We start from the raw sequence: 19,705 nt of genomic DNA on the forward strand, positions 1-19,705 counted from the left end.
TAGGTGGTAAGAGAACAATTGTCCTAGACCTGACTATAACTTTTATTAAAGAAACCAAACCCCCCCCCCAAAATTTTATTATACAAGTACAATATGTTTATCGTAGAAACTTTAGGAAACACAAATTAACAAAAAGAGAAAAAAAATCACCTGTAACTCCAATCCCCAAAGACAAGTCCATTTCGCACACATCCTTCTGAATTTTCTTTTACACACAGGGATCTTCACAAATATAAATATTGTTTATAATAAAGGATAAAGTCGTGCCTAATGTTTTGATAACCTCATTACTTAAACAACTGTGAACATATTACTTTGTGTATTATGTATGTATTCCCATTTGATATTTTATCACACATTTTAGCATAGTGTGCTATATTTTATTTAAACAGAATGTTATGCCAATAGTGACCATTTACTGAGTGCTTACTATGTTAGGCAACATACTGAATATTCTGTATATATTATCTCCTTTAACTTTCACAACGTGGTAGGTACTATTATTATCGTTTCCCTATAAAAGATAAGGAAATCGAGGCTGAAAGAGTTAAGAAATTTCCCCCAAATCACACAACTAGTTAGTAGTAGAGTTTGAATTTTAACGTAGGTCTGGTTTCCTTCAAAGCATCTGCCCTTAACCAATGCACTTTCCCTGTCATGGTGGTTACCGGTTGCACAATATTCATTAACAAAATCCCTCTTATTAAACACTGTTGCTGTTATAAACCATGCTGCTCTAGACTTCCGTGAACATAGGTATTTGTGCACTTTTCCAAATATTTCTCAGGAAAAATGCTCGAAAACGGCATTCTTGATCGAAACGGTATAGATTTGGTGTTACTGATTGCTTTCATGTTCATCTGCGTCCTACCTGACAGTGAACGTGAGCATGCTGAAGACTTACTTCAAATGCAATGGCTACAAGGGTTACCACCTGGTCTACAGCCCCCACAGTGGCCTGACCTGTGTGTCCCCGTGCAGTGAGGGCTACTGTGAGCACGGAGGCCAGTGCCAGCACCTGCCCCAAGGGCCCCGTTGCAGGTGAGTCGGAGAGAGGGCAGGAAGGGCAGTGCTGGGGAATCCGAGCTGGGCAAAGATGCTGCAAGGGGCCCAGAAACCCCATGGTATTTTGTGGTGTCTGAAAGTTAGGATGTATCTTCTGTAACTGAGCAAACGGGGATCAGAGAAAAAGCGACCAGGGAAAAGATGTGTGAGTGCCTACCCTGTGTGGAGAATAAAGATGTTATATCACCTCTAAAACTCAAACTAGCTACTGGGTAGGTATTACGAACATTTTTTTTTTTAGTTTATTTCTTTATTTTGAGAGAGAGAGAGAGAGAGAGAAAGTGAGCATGAGCAGAGGAGGGGTAGAGAGAAGGAGAAACAGAATCCCAAGCAGGCCCCATGCTGTCAGCATGGAAAGCATGACCAGAGCCGAGATCAAAAGTCAGTTGGATGTTCAACTGACTGGGCCACCAAGGTGCCCTGGTATTATGAGCACTTTTTTTTAATAATTAAAAAAAATTTTTTTAATGTTTATTTTTGAGAGACAGAGAGAGTCAGTGGGTAAGGGGCAGAGAGCAAGGGAGACACAGAATCCAAAGCAGGTTCAAGGCTCTAAGCTGTCAGCACAGAGCCTGACACAGGGCTCGAACCCACGAACCATGAGATCATGACCTGAGCCAAAGTCAGATGCTTAACCAACTGAGCCACCCAGGTGCCCTGGTATTATGAGCATTTTAAGGAAGAGATAGGTAAAGAACCTGCCCAGGGTACCCAGTAAGTTAAGCAGCAGGATGTGGGTTCCAAAGGCAACCTCTTCCACCTGATTTTGCTTCTGGGGTGGACGTTCTGCTGTCTCTTTGTGGAGAGGCACCCACTGCCTTGTGTCTAGGTCCATCCCTGCCCCTCCTTAAGAGTACCAGTCAGGGGAGGCCCTCTGCAACTGGTGTCCTAAGTCCCCTCAGTTCATCAGCAGTCTAAGGGTCTCCCATGAGGGGAGTGCACTAAGCCTACAGGCCTGCTAGGGAAGAGAAGGGCAGTGCCACCCAGGGCCCTCATGTCACATCAGTGCATCTACCCTCGTGCCCATTGCAATCCCAGATCCACCCAGCCCTCTCCCCTCCAAGGAGGGCTGGGAGAAGCCAGGGCTGTGCCTGCACGTGCTCACCTGCAGCCAGGTGGAGCTGACTCCAGGTGAATTCACCCCCTCCAGCCTCTGCTAGCCAGTGGGCATGGCTTCAGCTCGGCCTCCTTCCCCAGAGGGGATTCCAGCCTGTTGTGGAAAACCTCCTGGGGCCTCCCCGCTGCTGACCATGTTTTCTCTCTCTGTCCCCAGCTGTGTGCCCTTCTCCATCTACACGCCCTGGGGCGAACGCTGTGAGCACCTGAGCATGAAGCTTGGCGCCTTCTTCGGGATCCTCTTTGGAGCGCTGGGAGCCCTCTTGCTGCTGGGGGCGGTGGTGTTTGTGGTCCTGCGCTTCTGGTGCTACCCCAGGAACCAGTACTCCTACCCTCTGGACACAGAAAGCTGAGGCCTCACCCCAAAGGGGTAGCTGGGGCCTAAGATACTTCAGGACCCACCCCAGCCTCACCCACGTATTGACCAGTACCTTGGCTTTGAGGAGACTGGGAAAAGGAAGGTGCCTGAAGGTGATTCAGGATTCCTCAAGGGAATGAGTAATAATAAAGACAATAGCACACCTTTTCAGTAGACACAGAGGCAGACAGAAAGGGCCATAAAGACCACCTACTTAAAGGATGGATTCTTACACATACATACCTGCAAGAAGGACACTGACTTACATACACACACATCAGAGTTAATAATGTCTCAGTTAAAATCCAAAATGCATTTGTATACAAAACTCCAATTTACTTCTAATTAAAGTCTATTTAAGTAAAATCCTTCTGACTTTTTTGTTTCCCAAGCCATGGATTCCACTTGTGGTTTTTCTCAGGGGTCTGAAGGGTGAGGCACAGGGAGTGGAGGAGAAGAGGTGGGTTGGACCCAGTCCTGCTTCAGCCCTCAGCTACTCTGTTGGGAAGCTTGTTGCTCCACCCAGGTGAATCCTTGCTTCAGCCCCCACATCACTTTCTTCCCCTGAGGAAAAGAACACAAGCCAAAGCCTGGTTTTCGGAGGAGGATGGTTGAGATACCCCATATGGAGTAGCCCGGACTCACCTACGAACCCTCCCTGCCTTGCTAGTCTCTGTCCATCAGTTCTGAGAGGATAAATACACTCTGTGCCTTTACCTGTCTGGTTCCTGTCCCCCACTGCCTGTGTTCCCTGCAGGAGGGATTAAACTGTTCCAGCTCCCCTTCTTGAGAAGCAGGCCACCAACCCCCTCCTTAGACCTGAAGCACCCAATCCCTCATATACGATCTCTGTCCTTTCCTGAGCCCCAACGAGTCTTGTGAGCCTCTCTACCCCACAGTCCCTTGGCCCCACTCTGCTTGCTCCCAGCAACCTGACCAGTTTTGACCTCACACTTCTCTCCTAGCAGGCAGAATTTCACACCTATCTGGTGTAACACGTCCAACAATAAATGGGTCCACAATTCCCGTGTCTCAAATACCTCAATTCCAACTCTATTGTAGAAACTGGACCTCTTGGTCCTAAATCCCAAATCTCTGAAGGGAGAATCTGATTAGTCCAGTTTATGTCAATTGTCCATCAGTGGTCCAAACTAGTGTGGCCAAAGGGTAGGAAAGGAGGTCACATGACACAAACCTGGTGCTCAGGCTCACCTTTGTTGGTAAGGAAGTGGTGTTGCAGGAAGTTCAGGAGAAACATGATCTTTGATCTGAACAGAGACTCCGCACTGTCTGCTTTTCACAGAGAATGACTACTCCCAGTAGGCAAGGCCTCTCCCATATGTACAAAGTTGTGGCTTTATCCTCAAGCACCCCAAAGTGTAATCAAAGCTCCTTATGAAACCACTCTTATTTGGGGTGCCTGTATGGCTCAGTCAGTAGAGCATAAGACTCTTGGTCTTGGGGCTGTGAGTTCAAGTCCCACATTGGGCATAGAGCCTACTTAAAAAAAAAACAAAAAACTTATTTAATCCTAGCATTAATTTATCAAGAATTAAGCATATCGCCAAATAGATTCACTGGTGAATTCTACCAAACATTTCAGGAAGAAATTCTACCAGTTCTCTATAATCTCTTTCAAAAGATTGAAGTGGAGGGAATACTTCCTAAGTCATTCTATGAAGCCAGCATTACCTTAATACCAAACCCAGAAAAAAATCATAGAAAAAAAAAAAAAACTATACAGCAATATCTCTCATGAACATAGATGTAAAAAACTTCAACAAAACATTAACAAATAAAATCCAACAATGAATAAAAAGAATTATATGCCATGACCAAGTGGGATTTATTCCAGGTGTGCAAGGCTGATTCAATATTCAAAAATCAATTAAGGGGTACTTGGGTGGTTCAGTGGTTAAGCATCCAACTCGATTTTGGCTCAGATCATGAAATCATGGTTCATGAGATTGAGCCCCATGTCAGGCTCTGTGCTGATGGCATAGACACTGCTTGAGATTCTCTCTCTCCCTCTCTCTCTGCCCCTCCTCTGCTTGAGCCCTCTCTTACTGTCTCTCAAAATAAATAAATAAACATTTTTAAAAAATCAATCGGTGTAATCTATCACATCAACAGAAGAAAAAAAATCGTGTGATTATACCAATAGTTGTAGAAAAAAACATTTGACAAACTCAAACACCAAAATTCTTGGCAAGCTGGAAATAGAGGGGAACTTCCTCAGCTTGATTTTAAAAACCCTATAGCCAAAATCACACACCAGAGGAGAGGGGTGCTGAAGGGTGGGCAAAATGGGTGAAGAGGATCAAGAGGTAGAAAATTCCAGTTATAAAATAAATAACTCGTGTGGAGGTTCCTCAAAAAATTAAAAATAGACCTACCCTATGACCCAGCAATAGCACTGCTAGGAATTTTTCCAAGGGATACAGGAGTACTGATGCATAGGGGCACCACTTGTACCCCAATGTTTATAGCAGCACTCTCAACAATAGCCAAATTATGGAAAGAGCCTAAATGTCCATCAACTGATGAATGGATAAAGAAATTGTGGTTTATATACACAATGGAATACTACGTGGCAATGAGAAAGAATGAAATATGGCCTTTTGTAGCAACGTGGATGGAACTGGAGAGTATTATGCTAAGTGAAATAAGCCATACAGAGAAAGACAGATACCATATGGTTTCACTCTTATGTGGATCCTGAGAAACTTAACAGAAACCCATGGGGGAGGGGAAGGAAAAAAAAAAAAGAAAAAGAGGTTAGAGTGGGAGAGAGCCAAAGCATAAGAGACTGTTAAAAACTGAGAACAAACTGAGGGTTGATGGGGGGTGGGAGGGAGGGGAGGGTGGGTGATGGGTATTGAGGAGGGCACCTTTTGGGATGAGCACTGGGTGTTGTATGGAAACCAATTTGACAATAAATTTCATATATTAAAAAAAATAAAAAATAAAAAATAAATAAATAAATAAATAAATAACTCATGGGAATGTAATGTACAGCACAGGAAATATAGACAATAATATTGTATTAAGTCTGTTATTAGACTTATTATGGTGATCATTTCATAGTATGTAAAAATGTCAAATCCCAAACTTGTATGCTTGAAAATAATATCATATTGTATGCCAATTATACATCAGTTTTAAAAAAAGGATGAACCCTAATGTAAACTGTGGACTCTGGACGATAATGACATTTCAGTGTAAGTTCATTGATTGTAACAATGCTCTCTGGTGGGGGATGTTAATAGTAGGGGAGGTTGTAAGTGTGTTGGGGGAAAAGGGATATATGGAAACTTTGTATATTAGTTCAGTTTGCTATGAACATAAAACTACGTCAAAAAATTGAGTTTATTAATTTAAGCAATTGTACAAATTTAAACAAAAAGAATTAAGCACATATGTCACTACAGGGAGACAGGGTGGGCTGGGGGTGGTGCCCAGCAATTAGAAAGAAAGGGATGTAAAACAAGGAGGGAGGGAGAGGGGTAACACAAACATGGTGGACTGATGAGATGGCCCTTGCCCTGACCATTCCAACCCAAAAACTAAGTTATGCGATGAAGACTTTATAATGTGACCCAAGATCAGAGAGGGTATGCTTGCTTTGAGCATAAGGTCCAAAAATTACATCTCATCCTAAACCCAGTCAGGACTCTTGGCAAGGGATTGACCCACACTGTGCAAGACGTGGTTGTTACAGATACTGTGTGTCATCAAGCAGGGGAAGAGGAAACCTGAAAGAACAAAAGCAAGGTGGCAAATGGGGGGCAAACCCACTCAAACCCAAAGTCCTTCCTCCCCTCATCCCATCTTCAGATATTATACTTCTTCTGCTCTCACTGGGCAACAGCGGACGGGTGGGGGCTGGAGGACAGAATAAGTGTTGCAGACAATCCTGCCAAAGGTTGTGGAGATATCCAAGGCCTAAGAGAAGCTCCAGGGCTTGCTACAGAGAAGGAAACCCGCAGACTGGGAAAAAAGAGGAGGTGGGGACACTGGTTGAAGAGGAGGCATTCAAAGTAAGGTTGTCAGATTCAGAGAATGAAAATACAGGAAGCCCAGTTAAATTTGAGTTTCAGAAAAACCACAAATAAGTTTTTTAGTATAAGATGTCCCATGAAATGTTTGGGACACACATGTTTTAAAAAGCATTCATTGCTTATCTGAAATTCTCATGTAACTGGGTGTCCTATATTTTACCTGCAACCTGGCCAAAATGGCTGAGGCACTGGGGATGTAGAGAAAGGTTGTCATGAAAAAAGAAGGAGGTGTCTGTGTGGGAAGGAAAGGTCTCTTGGGGCATCTGACTGGCTCTGTCAGAAGAACTTGTGACTCTTGATCTCGGGGTTGTGAGTTTGAGCCCCATGCTGGGTATAGATACTATTTAAAAATAAAATCTTAAAAATAACAATTCAAAATTAAAAAGAAAAAAGAATTCTTGGTAAGTGGTGCCATTCAGATCAAGGACACAACTGCAAATTTTCATCAGCCCACTCTCCAGATCTGTGATTTAGATTCTGTCACTCATGCACCTGGAATAAAGAACTGAAGGGCCCTTCTTCAGGGTTCCAGGCATACGTTAGTTTGGCAGAGGGGAGGAAGCCTCCACCCCCATTCCCAGTGGGCGGCAGGCACTGGAACACCCTCAGTGGGCACTGGGCAACCTTAAAGGGCTTAGAGCCAGACACACAGATCCCCTTGCCCATCCTTCCCTGCTCTCAAAGGAGCCTTCCAGAAACTCCTCATGGGCTTAAGGCAGGCAGCATCTAAAGACCAGCACAGGGGCACCTAGGTGGCTTAGTTGGTTAAGTGACCAACTTTGACTCAGGTCATGATCTCACAGTTCGTGGGTTCGAGCCCTGTGTCAGGCTCTGTGCTGACAGCTTGGAGCCTGGAGCCTGCTTCAGATTCTGTGTCTCCCTCTCTCTTTGCCCCTTCCCTGCTCTCTCTCTCTCTCTCTCAAAAACAAATAAAACATTACAGCAAAAAAAAAAAAAAAAAAAAAAAAAAAGACCAGGATGGCAAATAATAGATAACAGGCATAATATACCAGTGTAAATATTTACCAAAAAATGATGCCCACTGATTTGAATTTGGGGCACACCCATGGGATCAGTTACCATTCACTGCTTTCCACTAACTGGTGGCCAGTCCCCCTTAACAGAGGTTGAAGGAAGGACTGGCTGTGGCAGGAGCTTCAGCTGAAGTCTCAGAAGAGTCCCACCTCACGTTCTTACCATGGCCTTGTGATTTTGCTTTCTGAATTTGTGCTGAGCCACAGATGACTTCAAACAGCCTATCTTGTTTAGGTACACACCTACCTTTGTCTTCATGAAATATGTGGCCTTTTCACCTCATATACACACACCTTTGAGTCTTAAATAACTGGAGAATTTTCTCCAGGCTTTCTGGTTCTTGCTGGTTGGTAACATTATTTCTGCTAGTTCTGGTCAATACCAGTAATTCTCTCTCTCTCTCTCATGTGCGCACGCGCGCGCACACACACACACACACACACACACACACACACAAGCACAATTACACACTTTAATTCCCAAATGCTTCTAATTGGTATAGCCTATATTTTACAAAATTTTTGATTTCCAATAACAGTAATCAGCACTGCATGTACATGTATGTCCTTATATGTGGATAGTTAAGATGAAATTATCCACTTTATCAGGTATCCCCAATTCAAATAACTCCACGGGTGCTTAGGTGGCTCAGTTGGTTAAGTATCCACCTTCAGCTCAGGTCATGATCTCACAGTTTGTGAGTTCAAGCCCCATGTCGGGCTCTGTGCTGACAGCTCAGAGCCTGGAACCTACTTCAGACTCTGTGTGCCTCTCTCTGCCCCTTGTGCTCAGTCTCTCTCTCTCTCTCTGTCGCTCTCTCTCTCGCAAGTATAAATAAACATTAAAAAAAATAAGTGCAAAGCAAGAAAAGAAAAACTAAGAATTTGGTGTAGAGAGGAGCCAAGATGACGGAACAGCATGGAAGTTTTTTGTGTGTCTCGTGTCCATGAAACACAGCTGGACCAACACTAAACCATCCTACACACCTAGAAAACTGATTGGAGGATTAACATAACAATCTGCACAACCTGAACCACAGAATTCAGCAGGTATGTGGTGCGGAGAGGTGAACTTGGGGAGAGAGAAGCCGGCGGCGGGCAGGGAGCAGCCTTTGCAGGCGGAGAGAGGACGGAGACTGGGGTGGGGGAGAATATGGGAAAAGCACCCCTCCCCAAAAGCAGCTGGAGAGAAAGTGGAAAATTGGAAACAGCCACAGGGACTAAACTAAAAAGGGAGAAAGGAGAAAGGAGAGGGTTTAAATTCCATTAAGACTGTAAATAAGGGTAGCGCAAAGGCTGCAACTCCGCAGCTCGATACCTGGCAGTGCTCTGGTGGGAAGGGTGAATCCCCAGGAACAGAGTGGGGTCCGGGTGGTTCTCAGCCACATGGGGAAAAGCGGTTCCACTGCTGGAAGGACATTTGGTAGAGACTGTTGAAGCCACATGGTCCCAGCAGACCCCAGAAAACGGCCACATTTGCTGGTGCTGGAACAAGGTCGTTAGATGTGAAGCCTCGTGCCAGATGTGTGTTGTGATTTTCCATAATCCCTGAAAGGCTGCTGCTACGCTAGCTCGCAAACTTTTTCTGGGGCGGCTAGCACCTGGCCGCAGTCTCTGGGCTTCGGCAGCAGCATGGTTTGGTGAACTTTCCTGGGTGCGGCAGGCGTTAGGCCGTTGCCTGGGGAGACCCTCCCGCAGAGGGGCGGAACGGGTCGAAGCCGCAGTCCTTCAGAATTAAGGGGCTGGGGAAAACAGCCTCATTTGAGACAAAACTCGGGAGAGAGGTACTGCCTGGGGCTTGGTCACGGACAGTGAAGAAGCGGGTAGTGGACAAAAGCTGAAGACAGAGGACGGGTGCGAGATTGCTGATCAGAGAGAACAGAGTTTCCGTACTAGAGACTGATAGCTGAGTGACGCCATTTTCGCCACTCCCGCGCATGCGCGTACACACCTATGAGCACTGCAACAATCCACCCCAGTAGGCTAGCAGCGCCATCTAGTGGAGAGCAGAGCTGTTACACTGAGCCCCGCCCAACTGGGCCAACCTGGCTCTTCAAGAACACTACACCGTGTAGTCTCACCGCCTACTTAGTTTATGGACTATAAAGCGCTACATAGTCTGACTTCTAAGGGAAAATGAATTAATTTCAGTCCTATTTCAATCTGTTAGCAGGTCCATCTATTCAATTTTCTTTCTTTTTTCTCTTTTGCACTATTCTTTTTCTTGAATACAGAAAGAGAAAAAAATTCACTTTTATTTTCAATTTTTATTAAAAATTTTTTATTTAAATTTTCTACTATATTTTTTACTTTTGTGTAAATTTTTTCAAATTCTATCTTACTTCCATCATTCTATTTTAGTCTACTTCAGTGTATTCACCTTTTCAAATTTTCAAATGATTTCCTTATTTTTATTTTCTTTTTCTTTTTTCTCTTTTTTTCTTTTCTTTTTCTTGAATGCAGAAAGTGAAAAACTTCATTTTTACTTTCAATTTCTATTAAAAATATTTTTCTCTAATTTTTTTTACTATATTTTTTGCTTTTATGTAAATTTTTTCAAAGTCTATCTTACTCCCATCATCTCATTTTAGTCTACTTCAGTGTATTCATTTTTTCAAATTCTCAAATGATTTCCCTTTTTTTTCTCCCCCCTCTCTTTTTTTTCCCTAATCTGTCAAACCACTTTCAACACCCAGACCAAAACACACATAGGATCTAGCATCATTTATTAGATTTGTGTGTGTGTGTGTGTGTGTATGTGTTTAATTTTCATATTCTTTTAATTTTAATTTTTTTAATTTTAATTTTTCCTCATTAATTCCTTTTCTTCCTTCAAAATTACAAAACGAAGGAATTCACCCCAAAAGAAAGAGCACAAAGAAACGACAGGCAGGGATTTAACCAACACAGATATAAGCAAGATGTCTGAACCAGAATTTAGAATCACAATGATAATAAGAATACTAGCTGGAGTCGAAAATAGATTAGAATCCCTCTCTGCAGAGATAAAAGAAGTAAAAAATAGAATGAAATTAAAAATGCTCTAACTGAGCTGCAATCATGGATGGATGCAGTGGCAGCAAGGATGGACAAGGCAGAACAGAGAATCAGCGATATAGAGGACAAACTTATAGAGAATAATGAAGCAGGAAAAAAAAGAGGGAGATTAAGGCAAAAGAGCACAATTTAAGAATTAGATAAATCAGTGATCCATTAAAAAGGAACAACATCAGAATCATAGGGGTCCCAGAAGAGAGAGAAATAGGGGTAGAAGGGTTATGTGAGCAAATCATAGCCAAAAACTTTCCTAACCTGGGTAAAGACACAGACATCAAAATCCAGGAAGGACAGAGAACCCCCATTAGATTCAACAAAAACCGACCATCAACAAGCATGTCATAGTCAAATTCACAAAATACTCAGGCAAGGAGAGAATCATGAAAGAAGCAAGGGAAAAAAAAAAGTCCTTAACTTACAAGGGAAGACAGATCAGGTTTGCAGCAGACCTATCCACAGAAACTTGGCAGCCCAGAAAGGAGTGGCAGGATATATTCAATGTGCTGAATCAGAAAAATATGCAGCTAAGAATTCTTTATCCAGCAAGGCTGTCATTCAAAATAGAAGGAGAGACTAAAAGTTTCCCAGACAAAAACTAAAGGAGTTTTTGACCACTAAACCAGCCCTTCAAGAAATTTTAAGGGGGACTCTCTGAGGGGAGAAAAAATGGAAAAAAAAAAATATATATATATATATATATATATATATATATATATATATATATATGAAAAGCAACAAAGATTAGAAAGGACCAGAGAACACCACCAGAAATTACAACTCTACAAGCATCAAAATGGCAATAAATTCATTCTTTCAGTACTCACTTTAAACGTCAATGGACTCAATGCTCCAATCAAAGGACATAGGGTAACAGAATGGATAAGAAAAAAAGATTCATCTATATGCTGTTTACAAGAGACCCACTTTAGACCTAAAGACACCTTCAGATTGAAAATAAGGGGATGGAGAACTATCTATCATGCTAATTGTCAACAAAAGAAAGCTGGTGTAGCCATATTTATATCAGACAATCTAGACTTTAAAATAGGGAGTTCCGGAAGATGGCGGCGTAGGAGGACGCTGGGCTCACCGCGCGTCCTGCTAATCACTTAGATTCCACCTACACCTGCCTAAAGAACCCAGAAAACCGCCAGAGGATTAGCAGAACGGAGTCTCCGGAGCCAAGCGCAGACGAGAGGCCCACGGAAGAGGGTAGGAAGGGCGGCGAGGCGGTGCGCGCTCCACGGACTGGAGGGAGGGAGCCGGGGCGGAGGGGCGGCTCGCCGGCCAAGCAGAGCCCCCGAGTCGGGCTGGCAAAAGCGGAGGGGCCGGACGGACTGTGTTCTGACAGCAAGCGCGACTTAGCGTCTGGGAGGTCATAAGTTAACAGCTCTGCTCAGAAAGCGGGAAGGCTGGAGGACAAAGGGAGGGAGAGCTGCTGAGCCCCCGGACGGACGGCAGAGCTCAGCTTGGCGGGGAACAAAGGCGCTCGCCAGCGCCATCTCCCCCGCCCATCCCCCAGCCAAAATCCCAAAGAGAACCAGTTCCTGCCAGGGAACTTGCTCGCTCCGCGCAAACACCCAACTCTGTGCTTCTGCGGAGCCAAACCTCCGGCAGCGGATCTGACTCCCTCCCGCTGCCACAGGGCCCTATCCTGAAGTGGATCACCTAAGGAGAAGCGAGCTAAGCCTGCCCCTCCCGCCCCCGTGCACCTTGCCTACCCACCCCAGCTAATACGCCAGATCCCCAGCACCACAAGCCTGGCAGTGTGCAAGTAGCCCAGACGGGCCACGCCACCCCACAGTGAATCCCGCCCCTAGGAGAGGGGAAGAGAAGGCACTCACCAGTCTGACTGTGGCCCCAGCGGTGGGCTGGGGGCAGACATCAGGTCTGACTGCGGCCCCACCCACCAACTCCAGTTATACACCACAGCACGGGGGAAGTGCCCTGCAGGTCCTCACCGCTCCAGGGACTATCCAAAATGACCAAACGGAAGAATTCCCCTCAGAAGAATCTCCAGGAAATAACAACAGCTAATGAACTGATCAAAAAGGATTTAAATAATATAACAGAAAGTGAATTTAGAATAATAGTCATAAAATTAATCGCTGGGCTTGAAAACAGTATACAGGACAGCAGAGAATCTCTTGCTACAGAGATCAAGGGACTAAGGAACAGTCACGAGGAGCTGAAAAACGCTTTAAACGAAATGCAAAACAAAATGGAAACCACCACGGCTCGGATTGAAGAGGCAGAGGAGAGAATAGGTGAACTAGAAGATAAAGTTATGGAGAAAGAGGAAGCTGAAAGAAAGAGAGATAAAAAAATCCAGGAGTATGAGGGGAAAATTAGAGAACTAAGTGATACACTAAAAAGAAATAATATACGCATAATTGGTATCCCAGAGGAGGAAGAGAGAGGGAAAGGTGCTGAAGGGGTACTTGAAGAAATTATAGCTGAGAACTTCCCTGAACTGGGGAAGGAAAAAGGCATTGAAATCCAAGAGGCACAGAGAACTCCCTTCAGACGTAACTTGAATCGATCTTCTGCACGACATATCATAGTGAAACTGGCAAAATACAAGGATAAAGAGAAAATTCTGAAAGCAGCAAGGGATAAACGTGCCCTCACATATAAAGGGAGACCTATAAGACTCGTGACTGATCTCTCCTTTGAAACTTGGCAGGCCAGAAAGGCTTGGCACGATATCTTCAGTGTGCTAAACAGAAAAAATATGCAGCCGAGAATCCTTTATCCAGCAAGTCTGTCATTTAGAATAGAAGGAGAGATAAAGGTCTTCCCAAATAAACAAAAACTGAAGGAATTTGTCACCACAAAACCAGCCCTACAAGAGATCCTAAGGGGGATCCTGTGAGACAAAGTACCAGAGACATCACTACAAGCATAGACTTTAAAATAAAGACTGTATCAAGAGATGCAGAAGGGCATTATATCATAATCAAGGGGTCTATCCACCAAGAAGACCTAACAATTATAAACATTTATGCGCCAAATGTGAGAGCCCCCAAATATATAAATCAATTAATCACAAACATAAAGCAACTCATTGATAGTAATACCATAATAGTAGGAGACTTCAACACCCCACTCACAGCAATGGACAGATCATCTAATCAAAAAATCAACAAGGAAACAATGGCTTGGAATGACACACTGGACCAGATGGACTTAACAGATATATTCAGAACATTTCATTCTAAAGCAGCAGAATATACATTCTTCTCCAGTGCACATGGAATGTTCTCCAGAATAGACCACATACTGGGAGCCCTAAGTAAGTACAAAGAGATCGAGATCATACCGTGCATATTTTCAGAGCACAACGCTATGAAACTCGAAATCAACCACAAGAAAAAATTTGGAAAGGTAACAAATACTTGGAGACTGAAGAACATCCTACTAAAGAATGAATGGGCTAACCAAGCAGTTAAAGAGGAAACTAAAAAGTATATGGAAGTCAATGAAAATGATAACACCACAACCCATAACCTCTGGGACACAGCAAAGGCAATCATAAGAGGAAAGTATATAGCAATCCAGGCTTTCCTAAAGAAGGAAGAAAGATCTCAGATACACAACCTAACCTTACGCCTTAAGGAGCTGGAAAAAGAACAGCAAATAAAACCTAAAACCAGCAGAAGACAGGAAATAATAAAGACTAGAGCAGAAATTAATGCTATCGAAACAAAAAAAACAAAAAAACAAAAAACAAAAAAACAGTAGAACAGATCAATGAAACCAGAAGCTGGTTCTTTGAAAGAATTAACAAAATTGATAAATCACTAGCCAATTTGATCAAGAAGAAAAAGGAAATGACCCAAATAAATAAAATCAAGAATGAAAGAGGAGAGATCACAACCAACACAACAGAAATAAAAACAATAATAAGAGAATATTATGATCAATTATATGCCAATAAAATGGGTAATCTGGAAGAAATGGACAAATTCCTAGAAACATATACACTACCAAATCTGAAACAGGAAGAAATAGAAAATTTGAACAGACCCATAACCAGTAAGGAAATCGAATTAGTAATCAAAAATCTGCCAAATAACAAGAGTCCAGGGCCAGATGGCTTTCCAGGGGAATTCTACCAAACATTTAAGGAAGAATTAACACCTATTCTCTTGAAACTGTTCCAAAAAATAGAAATGGAAAGAAAACTTCCAAACTCTTTCTATGAAGCCAGCATTACCTTGATCCCAAAACCAGACAGAGACCCCACTAAAAAGGAGAACTATAGACCAATTTCCCTGATGAACATGGATTCAAAAATCCTCAAAAAAAGATATTAGCCAACTGGATCCAACAATACATTAAAAAAATTATTCACCACGACCAAGTGGGATTTATACCTGGGATGCAGGGCTGGTTCAATATCCACAGAACAATTAACGTGATTCGTCACATCAATAAAAGAAAGGACAAGAACTATATGATCCTCTCAATAGATGCAGAGAAAGCATTTGACAAAATACAGCATCCTTTCTTGATAAAAACCCTCAAGAAAGTAAGAATAGAAGGATCATACCTTGAGATCATAAAAGCCATATATGAATGACCCAATGCTAATATCATCCTCAATGGGGAAAAACTGAGAGCTTTCCAGCTAAGGTCAGGAACAAGACAGGGATGTTCACTCTCTCCACTGTTATTCAACATAGTATTAGAAGTCTTAGCCTCGGGGCGCCTGGGTGGCGCAGTCGGTTAAGCGTCCGACTTCAGCCAGGTCACGATCTCGCGGTCCGTGAGTTCGAGCCCCGCGTCGGGCTCTGGGCTGATGGCTCGGAGCCTGGAGCCTGTTTCCGATTCTGTGTCTCCCTCTCTCTCTGCCCTTCCCCCGTTCATGCTCTGTCTCTCTCTGTCCCAAAAATAAATAAAACGTTGAAAAAGTTGTAATTTAAAAAAAAAAAAAAAAAAAAAAAAAAAAAAAAAAAGAAGTCTTAGCCTCTGCAATCAGAAAACACAAAGAAATAAAAGGCATCCAAATTGGCCAGGAGGAGGTCAAACTTTCACTCTTCACAGATGACATGATACTCTATATGGAAAACCGAAAAGATTCCACCAAAAAACTGCTAGAGCTGATTCATGAGTTCAGCAAAGTTGCAGGATATAAAATCAATGCACAGAAATCGGTTGCATTCCTATACACCAACAATGAAGCGACAGAAAGAGAAATCAAGGAATCGATCCCATTTACAGTTGCACAAAAAACCATAAAATACCTAGGAATAAATCTAACCAAAGAGGTGAAAAATCTGTACACTCAAAACTATAGAAAGCTTATGAAAGAAATTGAAGAAGACACAAAAAAATGGGAAAAGATTCCATGCTCCTGGATAGGAAGAAAAAATATTGTTAAAATCTCAATACTACCCAAAGCAATCTACATATTCAATGCAATCTCTATCAAAGTAACACCAGCATTCTTCACAGAGCTAAAAAAAATAATCCTAAAATTTGTATGGAACCATAAAAGACCCCGAATAGCCAAAGCAATCTTGAAAAAGAAAACCAAAGCAGGAGGCATTACAATCCCAGACTTCAAGCTATACTACAAAGCTGTAATCATCAAGGCAGTATGGTACTGGCACAAGAACAGACACTCAAATCAATGGAACAGAATAGAGAACCCAGAAATGGACTCACAAACATATGGCAAACTAATCTTTGACAAAGCACAGAATATCCAAAGGAAAGAATATCCAATGAAATAAAGACAGTCTCTTCAGCAAGTGGTGCTGGGAAAACTGGACAGAAACGTGCAGAAAAATGAACCTGGACCACTTTCTTACACCATACACAAAAAGAAACTCAAAATGGATGAAAGACCTCGATGTAAGACAGGAAGCCATCAAAATCCTTGAGGAGAAAGCAGGCAAAAACCTCTTTGATCTTGCCCACAGCAACTTCTTACTCAACACGTCTCTGGAGGCAAAGGAAACAAAAGCAAAAATGAACGACTGGGACCTCATCACAATGAAAAGCTTCTGCACAGCAAAGGAAACAATCAGCAAAACTAAAAGGCAACTGACAGAATGGGAGAAGATATTTGCAAATGACATATCAGATAAAGGGTTAGTATCCAAAATCTATAAAGAACTTATCAAACTCAACACCCAAAAAACAAATAATCCAGTGAAGAAGTGGGCAAAAGATATGAATAGACACTTCTCCAAGGAAGACATTCAGATGGCCAACTGACACATGAAAAAATGCTCAACATCACTCATCATCAGGGAAATACAAATCAAAACCACAATGAGATACTACCTCACACCTGTCAGAATGGCTAACATTAACAACTCAGCCAACAGCAGATGTTGGCGAGGATGCAGAGAAAGAGGATCTCTTTTGCATTGTTGGTGGGAATGCAAGCTGGTGCAGCCACTCTGGAAAACAGTATGGAGGTTCCTCAAAAAACTAAAAATAGAATTACCCTATGACCCAACAATTGCACTACTAGGCATTTATCCAAGGGATACAGGCATGCTGTTTCGAAGGGACACATGAACCCCCACGTTTATAGCAGCATTATCGACAATAGCCAAAGTATGGAAAGAGCCCAAATGTCCATCGATGGATGAATGGATAAAACAGACGTGGTATATATATACAACAGAGTATTACTCAGCAATCAAAAAGAATGAAATCTTGCCATTTGCAAATATGTGAACGGAACTGGAGGGTATTATGCTAAGTGAAATTAGTCAGAGAAAGACAGATATCATATGACTTCATTCATATGAGGAATTTAAGAGACAAAACAGATGAACATAAGGGAAGGGAAACAAAAATAATATAAAAAACAGGGAAGGGGACAAAACAGAAGAGACTCAAAGATATGGAGAACAAACTGAGGGATACAGGAGGGGTTGTGGGAGGGGGGATGGGCTGAATGGGTAAGGGGAACCAAGGAGTCTACTCCTGAAATCATTGTTTCACTATATGCTAACTAATTTTAAAAAATCAAAAAGTTAATAAAAAAAATTAAAATGAGTAATAGATACTTAAAAAAAAGAATTGGGTGTATAAAACTGCAGTGTTATATATTTATGCCTAGTTATAGTACAGCTTAATAATAATTATATCATTGTATTTATATTTTGTTTAACTTCAGCACTAAATGCCATTTTTCTCAACTTTCAGAGCCCACATTTCATGGCCACCTGCTCACGGGGCCCATCATCTCAGTTATTCAGCAAACAGTCCAGTGCCCTCCATGTACAGGGCTCTGTGCTGGGTTTTGTGGCTACAGAGATGAATACTACATTACAGTTGTCATGAAGCACATATAACTTAACAACCTTGTAAGTAAATGAAGCATGATGTAGCATGGTAAGTGTTATAACAGAAACATAAAAAGACTAAGAAACTAGCTCTTCTTTAGGGAATTTGGGGAAAGCTACCACAAGGAGGCACTGAATGAACCAGGCTTCTAGGCATGAATAGAAGTTTTCCAGACCGAAGGGACCAGAAGAGAGGAGAACATTCTAGGGAACAAGAATCATGATGTGCAAAGTCTCTGGATGAAAGCAGGTGTGACGGGGAAGTAGTAAGTTTCTTGTGGAAGGAACACAGGACACCCAGCTGGGTAAGTTCTCCATATCACAAAGACCCTTACACACAAAGCTGGGAGCTTGATTCCTTTGGTAGAAACAGGACTAGCTTTGACTTTGGAGAGGGAACCTCTAAAGAGAGTATGAAAGGTAAACACTATTATTAACCAAATGACTATACCGGGATAGCTTATTTGTGTTTTGTTTTGTATTTTGCCTTTATTGGCTGTTATAACACAGCCTGTTCATTACATTGGCCTGTAATGAACACATTTATTTATTGGGCTTTGCACAGATTCTTAGTTATTTCCTCAAGAACCCCTTCGGAATGAAACTAGTTAAAGGGATGCACGTTTTTAAGGCCTTAGCTAGTCAAATTGTCCTCCAGAAAGGCTGTCCCATCTTCATTCACACAAGCAGTGTTTAAGAGTGTTCTTTCCCCTCTCACACCCTCATCAACATAGAAATTATAATTTTTATAATTCTTTACTTATTGATACACAGTTAGCAATACCTCATTGTATCAATTTACTTTTTTTTTTTTTTTTTTTTTTTTTGCCGGTGAAGTTTCTTTCTCATGGAAAACAGGCCCTAATATTCCTGCTTTTGGAAGGGATTTATACTCCTACCTTCCTATTGGTATATATGCTTTTTTATTGCCTTGTAAGAGCTCTTTGTGTATTAAGGAGATTCTGGTTTTGCCATATATGCCATATATGGTAAATAAATTCTTTCAGTTTATTATGTCTGTACATGTCTGCCCTCCCCTACTAACTTTAGCCCCTGTGGGAAGAGACATCTGTGAATCCCCCACAGCACACAACATGGTCTCTCTTCTGTTGTCGGTGCTCATCAAATATGCTGGGAAGAATGTTTCCATTATTTTTGTCCAACCTACTTTATAAAACTCATTCTGCCCCACTCTGCAAGAGAAAGGGGATCAGTTGAATAGGCACACTCCCCTTATTCACAAGAATATCCAAAGTTGTCTTATTTCCTTCATTCATTTAACAAATATTTACCGAGAATCTTTTATGTGCCAGGCACTGTCCTAGATGCTGGGTATACTGGAGTGAACAAACTCTTACATTCTAGTTGAGGGAGACAGATAGTAAACAAGACAAAGAAATAAAATATGTACTATGTTAGGTTGTAATCAACGTCACGAAGAAAATCAAAGCAGAGGGGGTGGTCAGGCAGACCCACTGCGAGGGTGGAAGGGGTGGAAGTGTTAGCCAAGTGGATATCTGCAGGAGAAGCATACTAAGCAGACTGAGCAATGCATGCAAATGTCCCCAGGCAGGAGCGTGCATTCAAGGCCTGATGCATTCATAGAACAGCAAGGTCAGTGTTGCTAGAGCGCAGTTAGCAAGTTCAAGAGGCTGGTGGAGGGGCACAGATTGCATACAGCTTTGCAGACCATTATAGGAC

General features: G+C 42.3%; 1 protein-coding gene across 1 annotated transcript in view; it reads left to right on the forward strand.

Annotated features, from left to right (window-relative positions):
* Positions 1-2,905, forward strand: part of MUC4 (mucin 4, cell surface associated) — a 58,924-nt gene extending 56,019 nt beyond the window's left edge. Inside the window, exons 25-26 of the mRNA XM_058732523.1 lie at positions 879-1,041; positions 2,339-2,905. Of these exons, the coding sequence (XP_058588506.1) occupies positions 879-1,041; positions 2,339-2,534 (359 nt within the window). The 3' untranslated portion in view covers positions 2,535-2,905. The remainder of the gene's footprint in view (positions 1-878; positions 1,042-2,338) is intronic.
* Positions 2,906-19,705: the final 16,800 nt, after the last annotated feature.

Source organism: Neofelis nebulosa, chromosome 5 (genome assembly GCF_028018385.1).
Source record: "Neofelis nebulosa isolate mNeoNeb1 chromosome 5, mNeoNeb1.pri, whole genome shotgun sequence".
NCBI classification, from domain to species: domain Eukaryota; kingdom Metazoa; phylum Chordata; class Mammalia; order Carnivora; family Felidae; genus Neofelis; species Neofelis nebulosa.